Below are 22102 nucleotides of genomic sequence, written 5' to 3' on the forward strand. Positions count from 1 at the left end.
CACACTGCTCACTAGTGTGTGCTCTGTGCCTCTCCACACTGCTCACTAGTGTGTGCTCTGTGCCTCTCCACACTGTTCACTAGTGTGTGCTCTGTGCCTCTCCACACTGTTCACTAGTGTGTGCTCTGTGCCTCTCCACACTGCTCACTAGTGTGTGCTCTGTGCCTCTCCACACTGCTCACTAGTGTGCGCTCTGTGCCTCTCCACACTGTTCACTAGTGTGTGCGCTCTGTGCCTCTCCACACTGCTCACTAGTGTGTGCGCTCTGTGCCTCTCCACACTGCTCACTAGTGTGTGCTCTGTGCCTCTCCACACTGCTCACTAGTGTGTGCTCTGTGCCTCTCCACACTGCTCACTAGTGTGTGCTCTGTGCCTCTCCACACTGCTCACTAGTGTGCGCTCTGTGCCTCTCCACACTGTTCACTAGTGTGTGCGCTCTGTGCCTCTCCACACTGCTCACTAGTGTGTGCGCTCTGTGCCTCTCCACACTGCTCACTAGTGTGTGCTCTGTGCCTCTCCACACTGCTCACTAGTGTGTGCTCTGTGCCTCTCCACACTGCTCACTAGTGTGTGCTCTGTGCCTCTCCACACTGCTCCCTACTAAACTGAGGAAGATAGAAGGAGGTAAAAAAAATCGGCAAATATGGAGTCAATCTGGCCCTGGAGTACCCTTAAGAGTGCTCCCAATTTCTTTAAGAGACTGAAGCCATGTGGCTTTCCCATGCTCTGGGGCCCACATGAAAGGAGCTAAGGTAGGGGTGTAAAAGGGGCGAGAAATGCACCCTGCTACCACTGCCTGTAGGCAAAGCTCAAATCTGGGTAATTTTGTTTAAAACCCGTTGCCGTGATAAACACCACCACCAAAAGCAGCTTGCGGAGGAGAGGGATGATTTGGCCCACAGGTTATAGTTCATCACCAGAGGGAGGTCAAGGCAGGACACGGGAGGCAGGAACTGAAGCAGAGGCCACAGAGAGACGATGTTTACTGCCTTGCTCCCACCCATCCGCCCACCCCAGACTAGCTCAGCTACACTTTTATACAACCCAGACCTGTCTGCCGAGGTGGCACCTCCCACAGTGGACTGGCCCTTTTATAGCAGTTAACAATTAAGAACACGCCACACAGACATGACCACAGGCCAATCTGAGGGAGGCAATTCTTCCCTTAGGATTCCTTCTTTCCTGTTGTGTTTGGTTCATGTTCCAGGCTAGGTTTGCGTCAAGTTGACAAAAACTAACCAGATAGCCTGTGACCAAAACGAAGGTATTTTAGAGACTATGGTGAGCGTAAACAACCCTGTTAGTAAGCAAACTGAAAATCACATAAACAGGCTGGGTAGTGGTGGCGCACACCTTTAATCCCAGCACTTGGGAAGCACAGGCAGGCATATCTCTGTGAGTTTGAGGCCAGCGTGTTCTACAAGAGCTAGTTCCAGGACAGGCTCCAAAGGCACAAAGAAACCCTGTCTCGAAACTCGAAAAACAAACAAACAAAAAATTACACAAACAAATTTAGTCTTTCTAGACTATCATGTGAGGCTCCCATGGACTTTTGGGGGTGTGGCTCTTCCTTTCAAGGGAGGATGCCCTCAACACAGACAGTGTGTTAAGATAGATGTTTGCGTTTTGTTTCTTCCAAAGGTCTCAGAAAGAAGGGAAGGGAGGTGATGAAGTTCGCTTACTGTTTCATGCTTTGGCAACGGGAAGAACAGAAAGGTAAGATGTGTCCAGTGAGACACAGCGCTGTGTGATGCTACTCATCTGGAGAAACACGTCCAGACATCAGCAAGTCCGCCCACAGTCTTTGTCAAGCTTAAAGCAGCATGCAGACAAATGCAAAATATAAATTTGCTCGGAGTACTCTTCCCCTCTTATATAAACTCTCAGTATAAAAATGTCTCAGTCTTCCTATACATTTTTCACTTTCAACAACAACAACAAAAAAAACTAATCCAATGTTTCTGATCTTTTTGTATGGCAATGGGAATTTGTGCAACTAAGCAAAAGCCCCCAGATCAGGGCAGTCTCCTTGAGTCTCCTTTTAACTCTCCGTGTCTCTGTGCTAAATGAAGAGAGAACTCACCCGCAATAGAAATACTGTTCTAAAGCACTTGAAAATTATAACTGTTTGGGTGCCCGATTTTCCTTTGCTCCCTGGGTAACATTAGGGAAAGCATCTAAAATCTCAGTGTTTCTGAGCTTAAATAGATGCTTCATAGATGTCAAGAGATGACTGGGTTTAGGCTCCCACCGCATGCCTCCCTCTTGTCCAGTCATGGAAGGCAGGATAAACTCGTATGGAGAACCACGGGCAAAGCTGCTATCCCAGCTGCCTGCGGAAGCTGTCGGAAGCATTGACAAGATGCTGATGGTTCATTGGCTACTGAAAGGGCAAGGAAAAAGATGTTCATTCCGTGTCAGGAATGCTGCGCTGGGAGAAGATGTCGTGGTCGTCCTTACTTACAGACAGCGCAAGTGGATGTAGAAGAAGTCCACGCAGTGGCTACACATGGGCGCTCTCGGGTAGGCAGGCAGTGCTGGCTACCTGGAGATCCACCGTATGCCAGCCTGCGTGTATTCACTTGTGCATGCCAGGCCTGGCCAGGTGAAGAGGAGAGGCTTTCCATGCAGTTCTCGCTTGGTGGATGGGTCATGGTGCTGTCACCAGAAGGCAGGGTCAACAGTCATTCCACAGTATCCCTGGTGCTGAAAGGGTGGCTGCTGGCCAAGATGGAAACCGTCTCTGATGCCATCTTCCCCAAATTGTACCTTGTTTCAGGTAGTACCCTCAAAGTCCCGTGACCCAAAACCGCTAAGGAGAGACTGGCTTCATTATACTGTCCCGAAGGGCTATTCTGTTCAGAACTCCGAGTCTAAGCGAGGAGTCATCGGTCCACACAATGGAGGTGGATAAACTTTTCTTTTTGACTTTGAAAATCGATTTCCTCCGGTGCTTGTGCAGCAACTGTTTCAACTTGTCCTTAAAAACCGAGGTGGTGAGAGTGTAGAGGATGGGGTTCAGAGCGCTGTTTACCGGGAGGAAAAACACCACTATCCAGGAAGTGATCGTACCTGAGGAAGAAAATGAAGTGTGAAAAAGAACAGAAAGTGGCTCCTCCCTTTTTGTTCCCCAAGATCCAATCCCCTAGTCTCACCCCTAGCACTGCAACAGAACACCAGTTGCACCCCTCCACCTCCCCCGCAGCTTCTTCTGTGTATCCCACAGACCATCCCTTCCTAACCTCCCTCCCCACACTGGTCAGTCGCGATATCTTGGCTTCCAACTCCAGCAGGCACCCCCTGCTAAACCACAGCCCACGCTGACAGAAAACCAGGAAGGCTGCCTGCAGGCCTTCTCCCCTTTTCATCTTTCCCTAGACCCAATCCTCCAGTTTCATCCTCCCGCCCTGCTGCAGAACATCTGTCGCAAGCCTTCCTTCCCTGCCTGCCCTGCTACTACCATCTCCTGCAGACCCCACAGATCTTCCCCTTTTAACCCCGCCCCTTGTTGCCTCATCCCTGACTCCAGCCCCAGCAGACTCCACCTGCTAATCCAGGGCAGCTCCTCCCAGGTTAATAAGTTGGATGGAGGTGGATCCACACCTCTCCTTCTGTTCCTGAGCTCACCCAGCTTCACCTCCGGCTCTGCAGCAGGAAACCTGCTGTGTTCTCCCTTTCCTCTTTGACCCCATCCCAACAGATCACAAAGACCTTCTCCTCCAATCCTCCCCATCCCCCACAACTCATTCCAGTTACCCAGCCCCCAACACCAGCAGACATTCCCTGTGAACACACCAGCTGAAGAGGCCAGAGAAACAGGTAACACACAGTCATTGCACGCAGTGTTTTTATTTTTCCTCACTGGACTGCACCACTGCCCACTGCCTGCCTTAGAATATTAATTATAAAACACTGTGGTAGCAATGGTAATGCTGTGTTGACGCCACAGATGTTGCGATAGAACATCTGTCGCAAGCCTTCCTTCCCTGCCTGCCCTGCTACTACCATCTCCTGCAGACCCCACAGATCTTCCCCTTTTAACCCCGCCCCTTGTTGCCTCATCCCTGACTCCAGCCCCAGCAGACTCCACCTGCTAACCCAGGGCAGCTCCTCCCAGGAGACCTTACAGAGACCTTACCTCATGGAAGGGGCTCGCCCAGACTCTGGCCTTGTCAAACAAAGGGCCTAAGAAGGCACGGTGTACCTGGGAATGAGGAAGGGGACTGACCTGGTATCTCCACTTTAAGGAGAGACAGGGTTTTAACGACAAACACGGGAATCCAGCAGATGGCATCTGAGAACACGATAAAGAAGAAGCGGTTTGCAACAGCCACTTCCTTCCGGATGTGGTTCCTCACTTCTGCAGTCTGAAGGGCTGTTTTCTGGATAGAGCAGAACATGGCGATATAGGAGAACACAATGACGAGGAAAGCCAGCAAGTTTACACCTGTTGGGAAGAGCACACTGGTTTTACATCTCCGTGGGAAGGGAAGTCAGTAGAGACACATCAGCTACGTGGCTGTTAACATGGTCCCCGGGCACCGGGGTTCCCAGAAGCACCCTCTTCTGTGTGCTCCGAGGTGTGGAGCAGAACTTCCCAAGTTAAGGAAATAATTTCAAGAACTGGGTTTTGATTAGCCCTACAGAGGGATTTCAAAGGCGAAGGTTCTTTATGAAGAATTAGGCCTGGAAATTCAGATCTGGAATACCATGAAGCAAAACTGCCTTCTTCTTCTTTTCTTCTTCTTCTTCTTCTTCTTCTTCTTCTTCTTCTTCTTCTTCTTCTTCTTCTTCTTCTTCTTCTTCTTCTTCTTCTTCTTCTTCTTCTTCTTCTTCTTCCCCTTCCCCTTCCCCTTCCCCTTCCCCTTCCCCCTCCTCCTCCTCCTCTTCCTTCTCTCTCCTTCTCCTCCTCCTCCTTCTCTCTCCTTCTCCTTCTCTCTCTCTCTCCTGAGACAAGGCCACACACTATGCAGCCATGGGTGGCCTTGAACTCACAGACAGCTGCTTGTCTCTACCTTCTGAGGATTAAAGGTGTGCACCACTGCTCTTGGCAAGACTGTTATAGGAAAAACACACTTTCATGTTCTCTGTCTGTCACTCACTTACCACACACACACACACACACACACACACATGGAGTTTCGTTTTTAGTTCCTGGAACATCACCCATTAAGGTATTGCTGTTTGTATAGTGCTTATCTCAAAAAGTAGGTAACAATCTTAGTTCCTTGTCTCATATATATATAAAAGAATCTTAGAATTAATCATAAATATAACTGCCTCAGAAGCACTCTTCTTTATGTTTCAGCCCTTCAATAAATGTAACACATTAGACAAAAAAAATGCAGTTTTGTTTACTTTTGCTTAGATTGCTCACAGTAATTTGATTTGTTGCTATTCAGAGCCCTTTAAACTCAATTTAGAAAAGAAATAAAAATGTTAAAAACACAACTAAATGAATCACTCTTTGGAGGCCAGTTTTACAGATAGCCCCTATAACAGTGATTTCTTGTTCCTTTGCTTACTTTATTCTTGCTGTAATAAAAGTAACATCCAAAACAGCGATTATCAAATTCTTTTGATAAGCATAAAATTTGCATATGTTTCCAGAGCTGCTAAAAACCATGCTTAATCTGAATTTAGACTGTGTGGAAGACTGGTAACGGCAGGGAAAAACGGTTCAGGTTCAAGGTTACTTTTAACCACAGCGTTTCGTCATCCATGGACTCTCACTACTTTTGCTACAACAGCATTTTGTAAGCCTGGCTTGTCTGAGGCCTCTTGTCAGAAAGCTTCGCTTGGCGTAAAGCAAAATGGCTCCGTGGCAGGAGCTGGACCCACTTCAGCCATCTCACGCCTTAGCTGTAAGATTCGACTTCCCAGCACTGCAGCTGGGCCTGGCCGTTGGTTTTGGGTCTCTGACCCCATCATCTTTTCCCAGAACACAGCTCCCACCCACACCATCCTCTGGCTTCACTTGTCTGTGCCTCCTCATCCCTGGGGCTTCCTTTCTCTGTCAAAGATGTGGAAACATGGTCCTCCCATGTGGGGCAACTAGAATGTCCTGTACGCTTCGCCCATGGTGCTTGTTGGCCTGAGCTGTGAGGACGCATCTGAGGGTCTGTGTGCTGCTTTCTGTTCTGTAATATCTGCGAGAATGGGGGCTGGTGTCGCTCTAGCTTTTAATATTGGGACAGCTCATAGAAGACTCGCAATAAATCCTTGACCTCATGAATAGACAGTAGTTGGCATGTGCACGTGTGTGCGTGTGCTTACATAGGCACACACATGAGTGTACGAGGGTGCGTGTGCTTACATAGACACACACATGAGTGCACGCGGGTGCGTGTGCTTACATAGGCACACACATGAGTGTACGAGGGTGCGTGTGCTTACATAGACACACACATGAGTGCACGAGGGTGCGTGTGCTTACATGGGCACACACATGAGTGCACGCGGGTGCGTGTGCTTACATGGGCACACACATGAGTGCACGAGGGTGCGTGTGCTTACATGGGCACACACATGAGTGTACGCGGGTGCGTGTGCTTACATGGGCACACACATGAGTGCACGTGGGTGCGTGTGCTTACGTAGGCACATACACGAGTGTACGAGGGTGCGTGTGCTTACATAGGCACATACACGAGTGTATGAGGGTGTGTGTGCTTACATAGGCACACACATGAGTGTATGTGGCTGCGTGTGCTTACATAGGCACACACATGAGAGCACGCGGGTGCGTGTGCTTACATAGGCACACACATGAGTGCACGCGGGTGCGTGTGCTTACATAGGCACACACATGAGTGCACGCGGGTGTGTGTGCTTACATGGGCACACACATGAGTGTACGAGGGTGCGTGTGCTTACATAGACACACACATGAGTGCACGCGGGTGTGTGTGCTTACATAGGCACACACATGAGTGCACGCGGGTGCGTGTGCTTACATGGGCACACACATGAGTGTACAAGGGTGTGTGTGCTTACATAGGCACACACATGAGTGCACGCGGGTGCGTGTGCTTACATAGGCACACACATGAGTGTACGAGGGTGCGTGTGCTTACATAGGCACACACACGAGTGTACGAGGGTGTGTGTGCTTACATACGCACATCCATGAAGGTCTTTGTGAGGTATGCCTGTGCTGGTAGCTGTGAAGAGGAGAGCCTGGAGGAAGCACAAACTGTCTACGGTATCCCTAAAGGACAAACTTACGAACACACGTATACCAAGAAAGAATGGTGTGTGAGGAGAGCGCCCAAAGCGGTGTAAAGAAAGAGTCCTGTATTTCAGAAAAGGAGAAGGGATACTGGGGAAAGGGACACAGCGGTTCAGGTCACCCCAGGATAGGGTTTAAGCTGCCCGTTTGAACTTGATCTTGAAAGTCGTTTGGGGCGTTGATGGTTTCAGATTGGAGAGAAGCGGTTGTTTTTGTAGCCAAGTTCTGACAGGGCTGACAGACAGACAGACAGACAGATGTGAGGAAGGAAGACTACGATGTCAAGGGCGGTGGGAGGTGACAGCAGAGGAAAACTGTTTTGACAAGAAAGCGACAAAAAGCTTGCTGATGAGGAAGATGAGGGGCAAGAAGGGAACAGAATAATGTGTTAGCTAAAAACACTTTGGGAGCCACCTTCATTCCAAGCAGAATTAAGGCGTGTTACACAATAACAAAGAAAATTAATATTAAGGTCTCAGTCTATCATTCATTTACAGTAGAAAATATGGGATCATCATTTCTAAGGAAAAAGTCGGGAAATTAAAGAAAGTGAGAAGAATTGGTATCGTGTGGCCTCAAGAGCAGTTTTTACGAAAGGCAATGTATCTGCGGGTGTTTAGATGACATGTTTGTGATTTTTTAGAATTGTATTAATATTTATTTAAGTTATAACTAAATTGTTACAAAAAAAAAGAACTTTTAAAGGCATCTGAGTAATTTGGTAGGGTTTCAGGACTGGATATTAACTTAGAATTTTTCCAGGTCGTGCTCGCTATGAAAGAAAAGCAAAAAGAATTCAAGGGTGATTAAAAAAAAATCACCCAAAAGGTTCTGAAAGGATATCTTTATCTTCTGCCCTACATTTCAGCAATACAAAATTTAATAATAATAATAAAAAAAACACCTACAAAATGAACGTGAAGAACCTTTCTTTCTGAATGAACCATTCATATCTGATGGCTTGTGTCATTTCTAGGTAAATGGTGGGTGGTGTCTCTCTGGGAAAAGAAAAGTAAAATTTACCTAGGAAAATCCCAAGGGAGTACCCTCTACTTCCAAAATCTTCTGCTTGGTCATAATGAAGTGGGAAGCAGACTCCATTTTTCCCATAAAAGTTGCCAAAATAATCCTCGCTGGTGAAGGGAACAGCCGCTATGAGAAATCCCAGCCCCCAGGCGCTGCCGAGGGCCACCGCAGTCTGGCGCTTGCCCAGGCGCAGGTTGCTGAAAGGGTAGACGATGACCAGGAACTTCTCCAGGGTCAGGAAAGTCAACAGCAGCACCGACACCTCCGTGGACAGCGTGGCCAGGAAGCCCAGGAGGCGGCAGGGTACACTCTCCATCCACAGCAGGGCATACTTCTGATACTGCCCTCGGTACTTGATGTCAAAGGCGCCCACGAAGAACAGGTACACCCCCATAAGGCAGTCGGCACCTGTGGGAACCCAAGCAGCCCGTGGCCGTAGTGCTCAGCATAAGACCTTTTATGTTCCTCGATTCTGCTTCCTGTATTAAATGAACCGACTAGACTACCGACCAGCCAATGGACCCGATCTGGTTTCTGGTTTAAAGGGTGGAAGAGGGAACACTTCTTGAGGGCTAGTACTTGAATGAGAACGCCCACTACTGGTATAGTTAATAAAATATTCTTGTCTGACATGAATATCTAGCCCTCCTTTCCCTGACCGGGAGGGGGGGGCAGAGCGAGTGGGGATCTGGCTTTTTAAGCACATGGGCCTTTGTAATTGAAATTAATAATACATTAAATTAATAATAATACAACTTGAAGAAATTAGTTTACAAATCTCCAAACTTATTCCATTTTCCACCCTCACTCATTGACCTGTGAATCCATTTCTACGACATGATCCCCAGGGCTACGCTTCATGCTGAGAGCCTGTAACCTAAAGTCACAAAGGGCAGTGCATTTATACCTAGAAAAGATTTGCCCGCCAAAGCTAACTTGGATTGAAGGATATTTGTTGAATATAAATCCTAAATATAATATATACACAAAATTATATGTGTATATATACATACATATATTATATATATACATATCAGCTCATAGAAGATAATCTATACAAGAAACATACAACAACGAAGATAATCTATTTATACAAGAAACATACTTACAACAAAGGATTTTGATGGACATAGCGTGAGTCGTATTCTCAGTCTTAATAAGAGATCTCATGGCAATGACAAGGAAATTCCCAACGCTGGTAATGAGAGCTATAACCCAGACAGACACTCTGAGGATATTGTTAGCCAAGAGGTCCTCAGATGAAGAAATGCCGTCAGTCGAGGGCATACAGATTCGGACATGGGGAACATAGGAGCAGTATCGAAAGGCTTTCAAGTAACTGGAGTCAAAAGGAGAGAAAGGAGACAGTTATTGGACAGCGGTGACTGAGGGAGCCCTACCAGGCTACAGGTGGGAAGCAGGGGCTGGCACTTTGCTGGTTTGTTTATTACTGTGAAGGGTTTTTGTTCTTGTGTAATTTGTTAGCCTAGGTGTGGCTGTAAGGGGGACTTAGTACCACAAGGACACAGACTTCAAAGCGTGTGTCTGCGTCTAGAGAGAGTCACGGGTGTGGGGGACCATAGAGATCTGGGCATGGGGCTCCACTACTATGCCCAGCCCAGACATATTGGATGTGGTGTTTTAATTCTCACTGGGTATTGTAAAAAGCAGACCACTGTCACAGAGTTGATCTCTAACCAACATCCCAGGCTTTCACTGTAAGGAACCTACAACTCCCCAAAACTGTTCTCAATGAACATTGACTGTCTAGCCTTCTCCTTGTCCTGGCATGGGGGTGGAGTCTGAGACTAGGAAAATTGAGTCTGGAGCTGGGAGGAGAAGCAGTGACCTTAAACACAGGGTTCCTATCAGAGTTTCTTCCAGGGACTTAAATTCTAGCGGGAAATGAAGGTTTGTTTGTGGTCAACGCATTTGTAATCTGGGCATGGGGAGTCTCGACGGTCGGAATGGGCCAGCTCACCCCAGACTTGTGTCTTTAGATTTTTTCCCTTAGCTAAGCTGGGTCTTTTTCCCAGCGGAATACACTTTAACCATCTCCTAATTCAGTTTCCATGTCAGCAATTAGATGATAACGTGATACTGTATGGAGCCCTCTTAAGATGGCTTGCCTGGGTGCCCTTAGCTGCCTGGCCTCTTACCCAAACACAGTGACCTTCTAACCCCGCACAAGCCAGGCTCCTCCCCTTCTAAGAGGCATCTGTGCTTTTCCTTTGGATGCATTGGGGTTGTCTCGCGTGCCACATGGCAGTCCATGCGGGGTCCTCATCTGTCTCTTTATTTTGTTCCATGAATCTTCAGGGAATTTAATAGACATTTACTTATTGGCTCATTTACTCTGATTTCAAAGCTAAATGAAAGTCCTCTGGCGCGTTCTTCCTCTTGCTTATCACTATGTCCTCAGCATCACTATGTGCCTGTTGGATGCCAAGGACCCAGCAAGCAAAGGACTATAGATGGTTGGGTGCTGGGTGTGTTGGAGAAGGAAAATTCCAGCCCAAATGGTGTATAGTTCAGCTTCCTAGCAGCTGGCATCCAATTAAAGGAGATAAACATCTGGATTTCTGATTGTCTTTTCCTATCCTGGACTCCCGGCACACACTCGACCCCTTGGCTCTTTTCGAATTCCATTGTGCTTATCATCTTCAGAGAGAGTCCTGTCGGTCCTCCCAGTGTACCCAGGGCTAGGAGGAAGGGACAGGGTGAGGAGAGAGGGATGCCTCAACAACGAAAGGCCAAGGAAAGGAAAAGAAAGGGAAGGAAAGCAGGCCATTCGGTAGGGATGCAGCTAAGCTAGCTTGTTTTGTGTTTGCTGTTGGTCCCTCTGTGGGCCTCGACTTTGCCCTTTAGAAAAGCAGCTTCACCAAACTCTGACAAGGCTGGGTTTCTCTGTTCTAAGGAAACTCACCTCCCGCCTGCAGGGAGTAGAGGATAGCCTCATTAATTATTTATCTAGCGGTGCCCCAGGAGGAGAAATGAACAAAAGCTCTCGGATGCGCACTGGACACCTGTCTTTGAGGCACCACACCTGCCCAGATAGACCCAGAGTGTTCTCCCCAAAAAAGCACCTGAATTCACATCAACACTCTCATCGACTGGCTGCACCCAACTTGGGATCTTACATCGAGTTCTCCCTATTTTTGTGGATGACAATGGTTAATTTTGAAATTAGGAACATATATACAGTTGAGAACGAAATGATCATGTTAAAAAAAAAACACATACATGAACACAACTTACACAGTGCACTTTAGTCTTATTTATTCAAGGACTTAACAAAACTACGATAAAAGATGAATTACCTCCATTTTGCAAAACTACGATAAAGATGAATTACCTCCATTTTGCAGTGCACTTAATAAGAGAAACAACACCTGGAATCTACAAAGCCCAAATCTTAGAGCAGCCGACTGCTCACTCATGTGAAGTGACTTAATGTTTCCAGGCCTCCTGAGTACCCTTTAGCCAGGGACTTCATTTGCTGTAATGTGTGGCATTCTGGTACCCTGATCTCTTATTGGGCCTCAATTGGATAAACATCGTGTTTCCAGAGAGAAGGGTCATTCATGTCGGCACATCATTATATTGAACTCTATTTGAACAGGGACCAAAGGTGACAAAATTAAAAAGTTCTCAATAGAAAAGAAGACGTTTGTTGCATGCAAACACAGTTCAGTGACAATTAGACAGTTGTCAGAGCATGAGAATGTTTGAATTAATTCATCATGCCTTCTTTGCCCTCCACCCCTTCAAGCATACATACATGTGCGAGAGGTTCTTCATGGACTGGAACATGCCTGGGTTTATGTTTGGAATCTCTATCCTTTCCAGGTCTCTGGAAAATATATACAATAGGCTTAATGTTTTTAGGGCTAAGCTTTGAAATTATTTCATTTTTTTGGTTGCATCTTAAAGTTGATGCTTCCAATTCAAAGATGGATAAAAATTTCATAGTAGACATTCCGAGAAAATTATCAATAATATAAAAATCTCCTGTAAGTGGGAGCTTTACTGCCACTTAAATGCAGAATTATGTTCTAATATAACACTTTGGTGCTATAAACTGAAATGGCAGAGCCGGGAGAGTTTGGTTCAGTGGTTGCACACTTGCCTGACAAACACAAGGTTCTGGCTCCCAGCACCAGAAGTGATAAACATACAAACAAACAATCCATAGACCAAATGGCAGTGGTGTCTGATGTAAGTATAACACGATCTGTATACCTTGATTTGATCAACACTGCCATGGAAATTCATTCCATGGTTCATTCCATAGTTAGCACTTCTAACTAGAAAACATCACTCAAGTGAGTCCCCTGCGAATCCGGACTCGAATACGCATTTTCCTGGTCTGCGCGTCTTTGGAGTAAAACCACAGAGGCAGTGGGAAGAGTCAGATGCTCCAGGATCTTCTCTTACTTCAACCCCAGAGGAAGCATCATTCTTGTCCCTCCAGGCTCTAGAACACATCTTCAAAGGGCTCCAGCAGGCATCGGGACATTTTGAAATTATCCGGGCGCTTCTTAAGGATCTCGGAATCCTTTGGGGGCACTGCGAAGGAGGAGCCACAGACCTCTCCTGGAGCAAAGGCTCTGGAAAGCAGTGAGATCCTCCTGCTTGCAGCGTGGGCTCGGAAGCTGCCGTTTAAAACCAGGCTTTTATCCTGTTGCTTTCCTCTGATCGGAATCAAGATTTCACACAACATTGTTTGGAGTTGAGTTCTCCTTGGCCCAGTGGCTCTTTCACAGAAGAGTCCCCTTGCTCTCTGGACCAGAATCAAAACTTGAAGAGATACTGCTACGACAAGTGACCCCTCTGGGAAAACACCCCGAGATCTTTCTAACTCCCTTTCATCTGCTCTCCAGCTTTCTCCTTCTCTACCACCACAGACATTTTATGTGGACTGTGTGACCACTGCAACGTAGAGCCATTATATCTTGGTTGTAAGACAGTGCAGTATATGAGTTGATGTCCAGGGTGAAATATGGGTACCAGTGAATTTCAGAAACAGAAATCGGACAGTAAATAAATGTGAGCACAAAGAGAGGAATGTGGACCTAACTGCGCCTACCTCCTTTTGGAAAGGGATCATTCTGGATAGCCTCCCTTTTAGAAATGTGTTCGGTGAACCTAGAACCTTAAGCCAGCCAAGTTCTCTGCCACTGAGCTACATTCCCCAGCGCTCTAAATGTCTTCCTACATAGGACCGCCTTTGCACAAGAAGTTGAGTATTTATAATGAAATATGATAGCATTGTCCACCAAAAGAACCATGTCCATAGTCTGAAGTCTGTTGTCAAGTTTAAAAATAACAGGTTAGGGATGGAGAGATGACTCAGCGATTAAGAGCACTGACTGCTCTTCCAGAGGACCCAGGTCCACTTCCCAATCCTCACACAGTGATTCACAGTCCTCCCTAATTCCATGTCCAGAGATCCGATGCCCTCCCCTGGCCTCCAAAGCCACTGCCACGCATGTCAACATACCTAACTCCAACATAAATATATAATAAGTCTTTAGAAAAAAATCACAATATATATTTATAGACTTTGGTTATTTACAGTCTAGCTTCCTAAGGGTAAAGGCCATGCTGCCTACCAGCCAATGCTCACTAATGTTGGCTAAAAAACGCTAAATTTTTTTGCTAGTTTCCGAAAGAAATCTAGTTAACAAAAAGAAATGCGGTGCTGATGATTAGTGTTTGGAAGGAGCTTGGAGTGTTGGAACAGACCTTAGCATGTGGGATGTGGAGGTAGTAGGGTCAGAAGTTCAAGGTCATCCTCAGCAGCACAGTGAGCCTGAGGCTAGCCTGGGCTGTGGGAGACCCTGTCTCAGAAAATCAAACAAAGCCACTATGTCTCAAACAAGAGAAACAAAGCAAAAACATCAGTCTTAGGAGTCAAAGAAAAATGTTTTAGATTGAAATAGATAATATAATATGGTTTCTGGTCTGATAAATCAACTTTAGCCAACAGTTGGTCCCCTAGGGGAGAGGAATCACAAAATTTAAGGAATTGGCAGAATTTTTGATACCAACAGAACCAAAGTTAGTTTAAGCTATAAAATACCAAATAACATCAATTATTTGAATGTTTATCTCTGTGGGATTTTTTTCATTTATTAAAAAGTGAAGAAAACCGGGCGGTAGTGGCACACACCTTTAATCCCAGCACTTGGGAGGCAGAGGCAGGCAGATCTCTGTGAGTTCAAGGCCAGCCTGGTCTACAAGAGCTAGTTCCATGACAGGCTCTAAAACTATAGTAAAACCCTGTCTCAAAAAAAAGAAGTAAAAATAAAATAAAAATAAATAATAAAATAAAAAGTGAAGATCAATTTTTATCCTAAAGATTCCCAGGGAGAGAGGATAGAGGAAAAGAAGGAAGTCTTAGAGAATGCATTTTTGCGAATCTTTTTCAAAGCAAAATTGTTACATATTTAATTCTTTGTGAAGGTCATGGGACTAGATTTTTCCCTCCAAGTCCAGTCCTCAGGATGGATGCTTATGCAGCTTCAAACACAGATAGAAGCTGCACAATTGAGTGGCCACAGCAGCAACTTTGTACGAGTTAGTTCATAACTGACAGTGGACAGGGACGGTCAGGATTTCCTGGGAACGACTCCTGCTCCAGCATGAGAAACACCCACTTAGAATCAAACACATCGCTAGGCAAGACAGCCTCGCTACAGTGATAGCCGGCAGAATCAGAGAGCTTTACTTACAGAGACTGAAGTTGTTTGAGACTTCCAAACTGGTTCTGGTGGATATACAGAAGAGGATTGGACGACAGGTTCCTTTTTTATCATTAGAGGAGGGGGAGGATAAGTATGGCTGTTAATATTATCTTGGAAGGCTAAGATACGCTCGTTAAATCTGATGATGAGGCAGGGACTTACAGTTTCTGGAGAAGATGCAAGTCGCTGAAAATGTGAGCTGGTAGTTCCGTTATCATATTGCTAGACAAGTCCCTGTTGAAGACAGTGAAAACCAAAAACAGTCATACTGGGGATAAAGGGCATGGGCATCTCTCCCCACAGTTACCATTTCCCAGTTGATACAAGAGAAGATACGAATCCAGTTCAATCAGGCCACGAACTTGCGACCCATGCCCGTGAGTGATTTTTCCCATCACTGACAGACCGTGTTGCATGAGGCTCATCCAGTTCCTGTCTGGGATCTCCTCTCACCCCTTTGCCAGTACATTCTGGCTCTGGGATCCTCGATTAATTTCCTGTCTTAAGCACACCCTGCTCACTTCTACCACCCACGTGCCTGGGATTCCCACTTAGCCCACATATGTCTGTCCAGCTAAACTTTTGGAGGTCGAGACTTGCATCTTCTATTTATTTTGCATTCCATCTAAATGAGTGACAGTCTCTGAGTATCTGCTCGGACAATCTCGAGTGGATAAATTTATATGTTTTGAATACAGCTCCCTAGCTCCCAGCCCCGTTACTGGGGTTTGAACCTGGGACCTTATGCATGCTGGTCAAGTGCTCTGTTACATCCCCTGGTGGTTTAATTACATTCTTATATAGTTCTGTTTTGCACAAGAAAAAAATGAGTATTTCTAATGGAATATGAAACCATTGTCCAATCTAGAAAGAGTCATAGGGTAGCAGTCACTCTAGAGAGTGTGGCAAAGAGATCTGTTGCAATTGGAGACACAGATCGGTGGAGGGTCTAAAACATCTCTAAGTAGAGATGATGTTAAAGACGAAACCTGTGGACAATTGCCTAATTAAGTATAAAGCAAAAGCACATTTAAAAAATGTGTATGGGTGTTTTGCCTGTTTTTGTGCTTATGTAGTGGGTGGGTGTAGTGCTAATCGTCACCAGGAGAGGGCATCAGATCCCCCAGAACCGGAGTTACTTTGTGGGCTTCCATACAGGAACCCAACCTGGGTCCTCTGAAGCACAGCCAGTGCTCTTAACTGAGGAGTCATCTCTCCAGCTCCTGAAGTATAAGATCCTACTATTCTCGAGATTTAAATAGATATGGGGGAGCTCAAAATAACCATAGAGGATTTTCCCTAAGGAAGTTGATTTGTAGGAACAACAAGGGTTATATTCGGATGTGGTCCACTCCTCTGTGGGTCATGTAGGGGAGGTGTGGTCTTTAGTGTTGAGGTTTAATATTGTGGATCCTTTAAAAGGAAGCACCTAGTGAGGAATGGTTAGGCCTCTGTGTGCACACCCTCGGAAAATACTGACATAGTTTTAAGGGATTCCAGGTAGCTCCTGCACAAATTAAAAAAGGAAAAAAAAAAAAGGAAGTCCTACTCTCTCTCACTTCCAGTCTCACCACGTGACCCCCTCCGCTCATGCTCATGGCGATGTTTTCACCAGAGGCTGCACTGATGGATCTGACTGGTCTTGGATTGCCAGCCTTTAGAACTGTGTGGGCTAAGTAAACCTCTTTTTCCATAAAGTCCCAGCCTCAGTTATGTTGCTACAGGGACAGAAAATGGACAAACGCAGCGATATTACAAGACAAGGAAGAAACAAAATAAGAAAAGATAAATGATAAGGGGTGGAGCCATCAGTCTTGGTTATGGAATTAGGAAGTGGCAGACAAAGCCCCAGGATTGGATTTTAGATTTAGTAAAGGAAGAGCAGCTTTTATGGTAAGAGTAAAGCATAGCTCGAGAAACCCGTGCTTGGGGTTGTGTATCATTTTCAGGAACCCACAAATGATTCAGCATGCGTGGAAGACAAAAAGTTACGGGAGAGATGTAGAGGAAATGCAACCAGAAGGGTCCATAGATACAGGATATTAGCATCATTCGCAAGTGTTGAGGTTTTATTTCCCAGAGTGCAGTGGAAGCATTGGAATTACTGAGGATGCTTCTAGAAATGTCACACTCCAGGGACCCAGCCCAGGAGGCTGGTAACCCTCCTTAAATCAGTCTCCTCGGTAATGCTGGCACTCGAGAACAAGCAGGTGAACAGTCACAGTGACAACAGCTGGAGGTGAGGAGTTAGGAGAGGGAGGTGAGGATGGAGGAAGGAGTTAGGAGAGGGAGGTGAGGGTGGAGGAAGGAGTTAGGAGAGGGAGGTGAGGGTGGAGGAAGGAGTTAGGAGAGGGAGGTGAGGGTAGAGGAAGGAGTTAGGAGAGGGAGGTGAGGGTGGAGTTAGGAGAGGGAGGTGAGGGTGGAGTTAGGAGAGGGAGGTGAGGGTGGAGGAAGGAGTTAGGAGAGGGAGCTGAGGATGGAGGAAGGAGTTAGGAGAGGGAGCTGAGGATGGAGTTAGGAGAGGGAGCTGAGGATGGAGGAAGGAGTTAGAGAGGGAGGTGAGGGTGGAGTTAGGAGAGGGAGGTGAGGGTGGAGTTAGGAGAGGGAGGTGAGGATGGAGGAAGGAGAGGAAGCTGAGGCTGGAGGAAGGAGTTAGAGAGGGAGGTGAGGGTGGAGTTAGAGAGGGAGGTGAGGGTGGAGTTAGGAGAGGGAGGTGAGGGTCGATTGTCCACACAGTCTCCTCAGAGACTCTAGCAGGGCTCAGGGTCTGAGAAAACTTAGCATCAGCACAGAGTAGAGGGCTAGGAAGCCGACTTCGGGACTTGCTGTTGGGGTCATTGCAATTATTATTAAGATGGAGAATTCTAGCTAGAATGACCACATTTGCAACAAACTGTTATTTAGTGTTCTACATGGAGGACTACAGCTAAGTAAGATATGCTTCCCATGGTGGCACAAGTGTTTGCTAGACCAAGAGAGTGCCCATGAAGGATAGAGACAGAGTACACACACACACACACATACACACACACACACACTCCACATATGTACATACACACCACATGCACACAATACACAGGCCACACATACATCACAATGCATACACACCACACACACCACACACCACACACACACCACACACACCATACCCCCTACACACACACCACAGACACATATACATCATACACATACATACCACACACACCACGTGCACACACACCATACACACATACACATACATGCACACGCACACCATACACACACACCACACACATCATACCCCCTACACACACACCACAGATGCATATACATTATACACATACATACCACACACACCTCATGCACACACACCATACACACATACACATACATGCACACACATACCATATACACACACACACCACACACACCATACCCCCTACACACACCATACCCCCTACACACACACTACAGACACATATACATCATACACATACATACCACACACACCACAGGCACACACACCATACACACATACACATAAATGCACACACACACCATACACACACACACCACACACACCACATACCACACGTGCATACACACCACAATGCACCCCACACATGCACATACCACACACACCACACACACATGCACACCATACACACACACACACACCAGACATGCACACAACACATGCACACACGCGCATACACCCATACCACATATGTGCATACCACATGCACACACACACACGCAGACACATGCGCACCACACATGCACACACCATACACCACACACATACACACTATAAGCCCTCACCATCCCAGGCATCTGCCTCCAGTTTCTCTAACCCACATCCACATCCTTTCACCAGACAGGAACAGGAGTGAGTCCCCAAGAGACTCAGTTCTGAATGAGTCTTCTGCAGCAGGTTGTCACAAAATAACTTTTAGTTCAAGAATGGAGCATTGCCTATACATTTTTGGATTTTATGTATGATACCCATTAATTTATGGAATTATTATAATTCTTTAAAAATACCCTTATTGAGTTATTTGCCTTAGTCCTCCAGAGCCAGGCATAAGAAATAGAGGAGGGTGGCTTAAGACATCAGTGGCCCTTTTAACATCCCCCACCAGCAGGATGGGTCCTGCATCCTACTTGCCGTGGTGTGCCATACCACAGATTTAATTTTCTCTTCCAGTGATTCCGTTATGTGGGCAGCAATGAATTCAGGGCAAAAGAGATGTTTTCCAAAGTCTTAAAGTTAGAAAACATGTATTTGGACAGAGAACTATGTGAGGTGTCTGAAAACTTTTCCTCATTGTACACCTGTCTTCCTGGCCTCAGCTACAGAAGTCATGACCTCTTGGGGACACTAAGAGCAGTCATCCCTCTGGCCGGATATAATCAGCTTACAACACATCCATTACACCCCACTTCATGCCGCATCCGTTGAGAGTTAGCCATATGAACTATTAGTGAGATTCCAGCCACAGGTTTAACGGGCTCACCCAGCTCACCCAGCTCCCAACACGTACATACAAAACTGACCCAAGGGAAACAGGCAGAGACTGTAGAACAGGCTGCCTCCCTGTCAATCCCAGTGAATGATTTTAATGCCCTCTTGACTTCAGGACCACAAGGGTTTCCTTACTTGGTTTTGAATATCTAATAGTCTACGGATGCTTGATTGCTCCAAGAGGAGAGACAATCTCCCTCGTCCTTTAGATTAGTGGTCTCAGAAGAGAGCAACTATATTCTTCCCCAGAGACTATGCTACTTACAGTTCTCCTAAATTTTTTAATGAAGAAAATGTCTTGTTTGGAACAAATCCAATTTGATTTCTAGGCAGAAACCTGTAAAACATGGTGAGAGTTAGCACCGAGGGTCTCTATCTCAGTCACAATCATTTCCAGCGGGGAGATGCCACTGCTCCAGGTGCCTTTTAGTAAGCCCCCTTTGAGGGCTCAGTGGGAGCCCGAGCCAGGCAAGACTTTCCCCCCTGACGAAAGTCAAACCCAAGTCCCTTAGGAAGCACTGCTGGGTGCGCTTTCAGACACCCGAGTGTAGTCTGTGAAGTCACATTTTCTTTGATTTCTGATCATTTTTATAAGTGTCTCTTTTTAAATTCTGTCCCCTGTGGTTTTCTCCAGCCACCTGTTTAATCAGCAAGCATTGCTGTGTGCTTACTCTCTCCATAAAACTGCAATTACAACGCCCACATAAACTAAGTTGTGTTTCTTATCTTGCCAAAGCAATTGTGTCAATTGGCCAATTTATCTGCCCTTCCCGCCCCCAGGACAGACACAATCAGTAATCAGAAACGCCAGTCAGAATCTTTGGCCAATTGGAATGCGTGAGAGTGCTCCCACTTTCTTCGGGGTGTGTGTGTGTGTGTGTGTGCGCGCGCGCGCGCACGCACGCGCATTTTGTGTGTGTGTGTGTGTATGTGTGTGTGTAAGACCTAGCTCGATGAGTGTAGCCACTTTTACGAAAAGGATTTCATTTCACAGTAAATAAATACATCCCGCCCCCTCTTTCCACTAGTGAACTTTCACATCAAGGCTGGAAACAAAATAGTACTTTGGAATCCATGGCCAGAATTTCCTTGACTTTCCCCATCGACAGGGCTGTCTCGTACTTACAGAACCGTCAGCGAGTCGCACATAAGGAAGGTGGAGTTCGTTAGGTACTTTATTTCATTGTTTGCCAGATCCCTGAAAGCCACGGAGGGAAAACACTTCAAACACCTTTGTATAAACCAGCTGCAAGGGATGCTTTCTGTTGACAGAATAGTTCTGAATTTTATCTTTCCTTCATTCTTTTTTTTTGCCATATATCTTTCCTAATTTTTGTGGAATTTCTATAATTAATATTATGTTTCCTTTTTTCCCAACTGATGCTAAAATGTAATTACGAAGAACAACAAAGGGAAAAGCAGCTAATTATTTGGGATGGGAGAGTCCGTCTGGGCTGGGCACTATGCTGTTAGCTATAGGTTTTGGATGGGAGAGAGTCCGTCTGGGCTGGGCACTATGCTGTTAGCTATGGGTGGTGTTTTAATAACACCCAGTCATGTGACTACTTGGTACCAGTTGGTGGCTGCTTGGGGAGGATTTGGAGATATGGTCTTGATGAAGGAAGTATGTCACGGGGGTTGGGCATCGAGGCTTCAAACACTAGTCACTTAGGATGTGTCCTCTTCTTCCTGTTCGTGTTTCCAGATGTGAGGGAGCACTGAGCCGCTGCTCTGGCCCCCTGCTGCCTGCTACCTCCACACTGGCATCACAGACGCCAACCCTCTGGAAATGTAAGAACGCAGTAAACTCTTTCTTTTCTCAGAGGCTGTGGTCGCAGTGTTTTTCCACAGCCACACAAAAGACTAAGACGGTGTAGCCTTGGCCCCATTCCATACTCCCATCCCCTAGGCTGGTATTGCCCTGCATGTCTACCACTGCGTCCCTCAGGGTTAGCATCATTATCGCCCATTCAACAGGTGGGGCAGGCATCTGGGATACTCAGAGATTTAGTTTACAACTTTGCATACAGCTGGTGCATGGCAGAAGAGCCCTTCGCAGTCAGATCTTTCTGAAACCCAGACACTCTTGTGTCCTGTGGCAAGCCGGACCATGGTCCACTGCCCTCCCCATGACAGTCAATGTTCGGGTGAAGAGGATACTCAGGCTCAAGTTGTCTCGCACAGACTGTTCACCAACCTTAGGACATAAATCTTGGTCTGTGATATCAAGGTTTTCTTTCTACACTGGCCCGGGAATGCTAATGCCTCTGTAACACAACTCCAAGTATGGCAGGACCTGACCCCTGAGCCAGGGGAACTTTCTAGAAGTGTAGACTCCCAGACTCCACACCAGACCTGCTGGCTCGGAAGCTCCTCTTAGCATGCCCTACTCTTTGAGCTGCTCAGAAATGTCCTTAGAACTCCAAAGAACACGAGCAGGGAGACTCCTTCCTACCAGCTGGATTCTTGGCACATCTGCCATCCTACATGCTCTGGAAATGCCTCTGGAACCTTCTGGAATTCTTACTTTTAGCAGTGTGATGAGGCAGGGATGAGAAAAAGCAGGCATTTTTACTAATGTTTCTAATCTCT

General features: G+C 46.4%; 1 protein-coding gene across 1 annotated transcript in view; it reads right to left on the minus strand.

Annotated features, from left to right (window-relative positions):
- Positions 1–2157: 2157 nt before the first annotated feature.
- Rxfp2 (relaxin family peptide receptor 2) overlaps positions 2158–22102 on the minus strand; it is an 85997-nt gene continuing 66052 nt past the window's right edge. Inside the window, exons 10-18 of the mRNA XM_075968945.1 lie at positions 20637–20708; positions 19776–19847; positions 15169–15240; positions 14995–15066; positions 12039–12110; positions 9367–9596; positions 8255–8665; positions 4229–4447; positions 2158–3072 (exon numbers count right to left, since the gene is read on the minus strand). Of these exons, the coding sequence (XP_075825060.1) occupies positions 2813–3072; positions 4229–4447; positions 8255–8665; positions 9367–9596; positions 12039–12110; positions 14995–15066; positions 15169–15240; positions 19776–19847; positions 20637–20708 (1480 nt within the window). The 3' untranslated portion in view covers positions 2158–2812. The remainder of the gene's footprint in view (positions 3073–4228; positions 4448–8254; positions 8666–9366; positions 9597–12038; positions 12111–14994; positions 15067–15168; positions 15241–19775; positions 19848–20636; positions 20709–22102) is intronic.

This window comes from Microtus pennsylvanicus, chromosome 1, assembly GCF_037038515.1.
Source record: "Microtus pennsylvanicus isolate mMicPen1 chromosome 1, mMicPen1.hap1, whole genome shotgun sequence".
Classification (NCBI taxonomy): Eukaryota; Metazoa; Chordata; class Mammalia; order Rodentia; family Cricetidae; genus Microtus; species Microtus pennsylvanicus.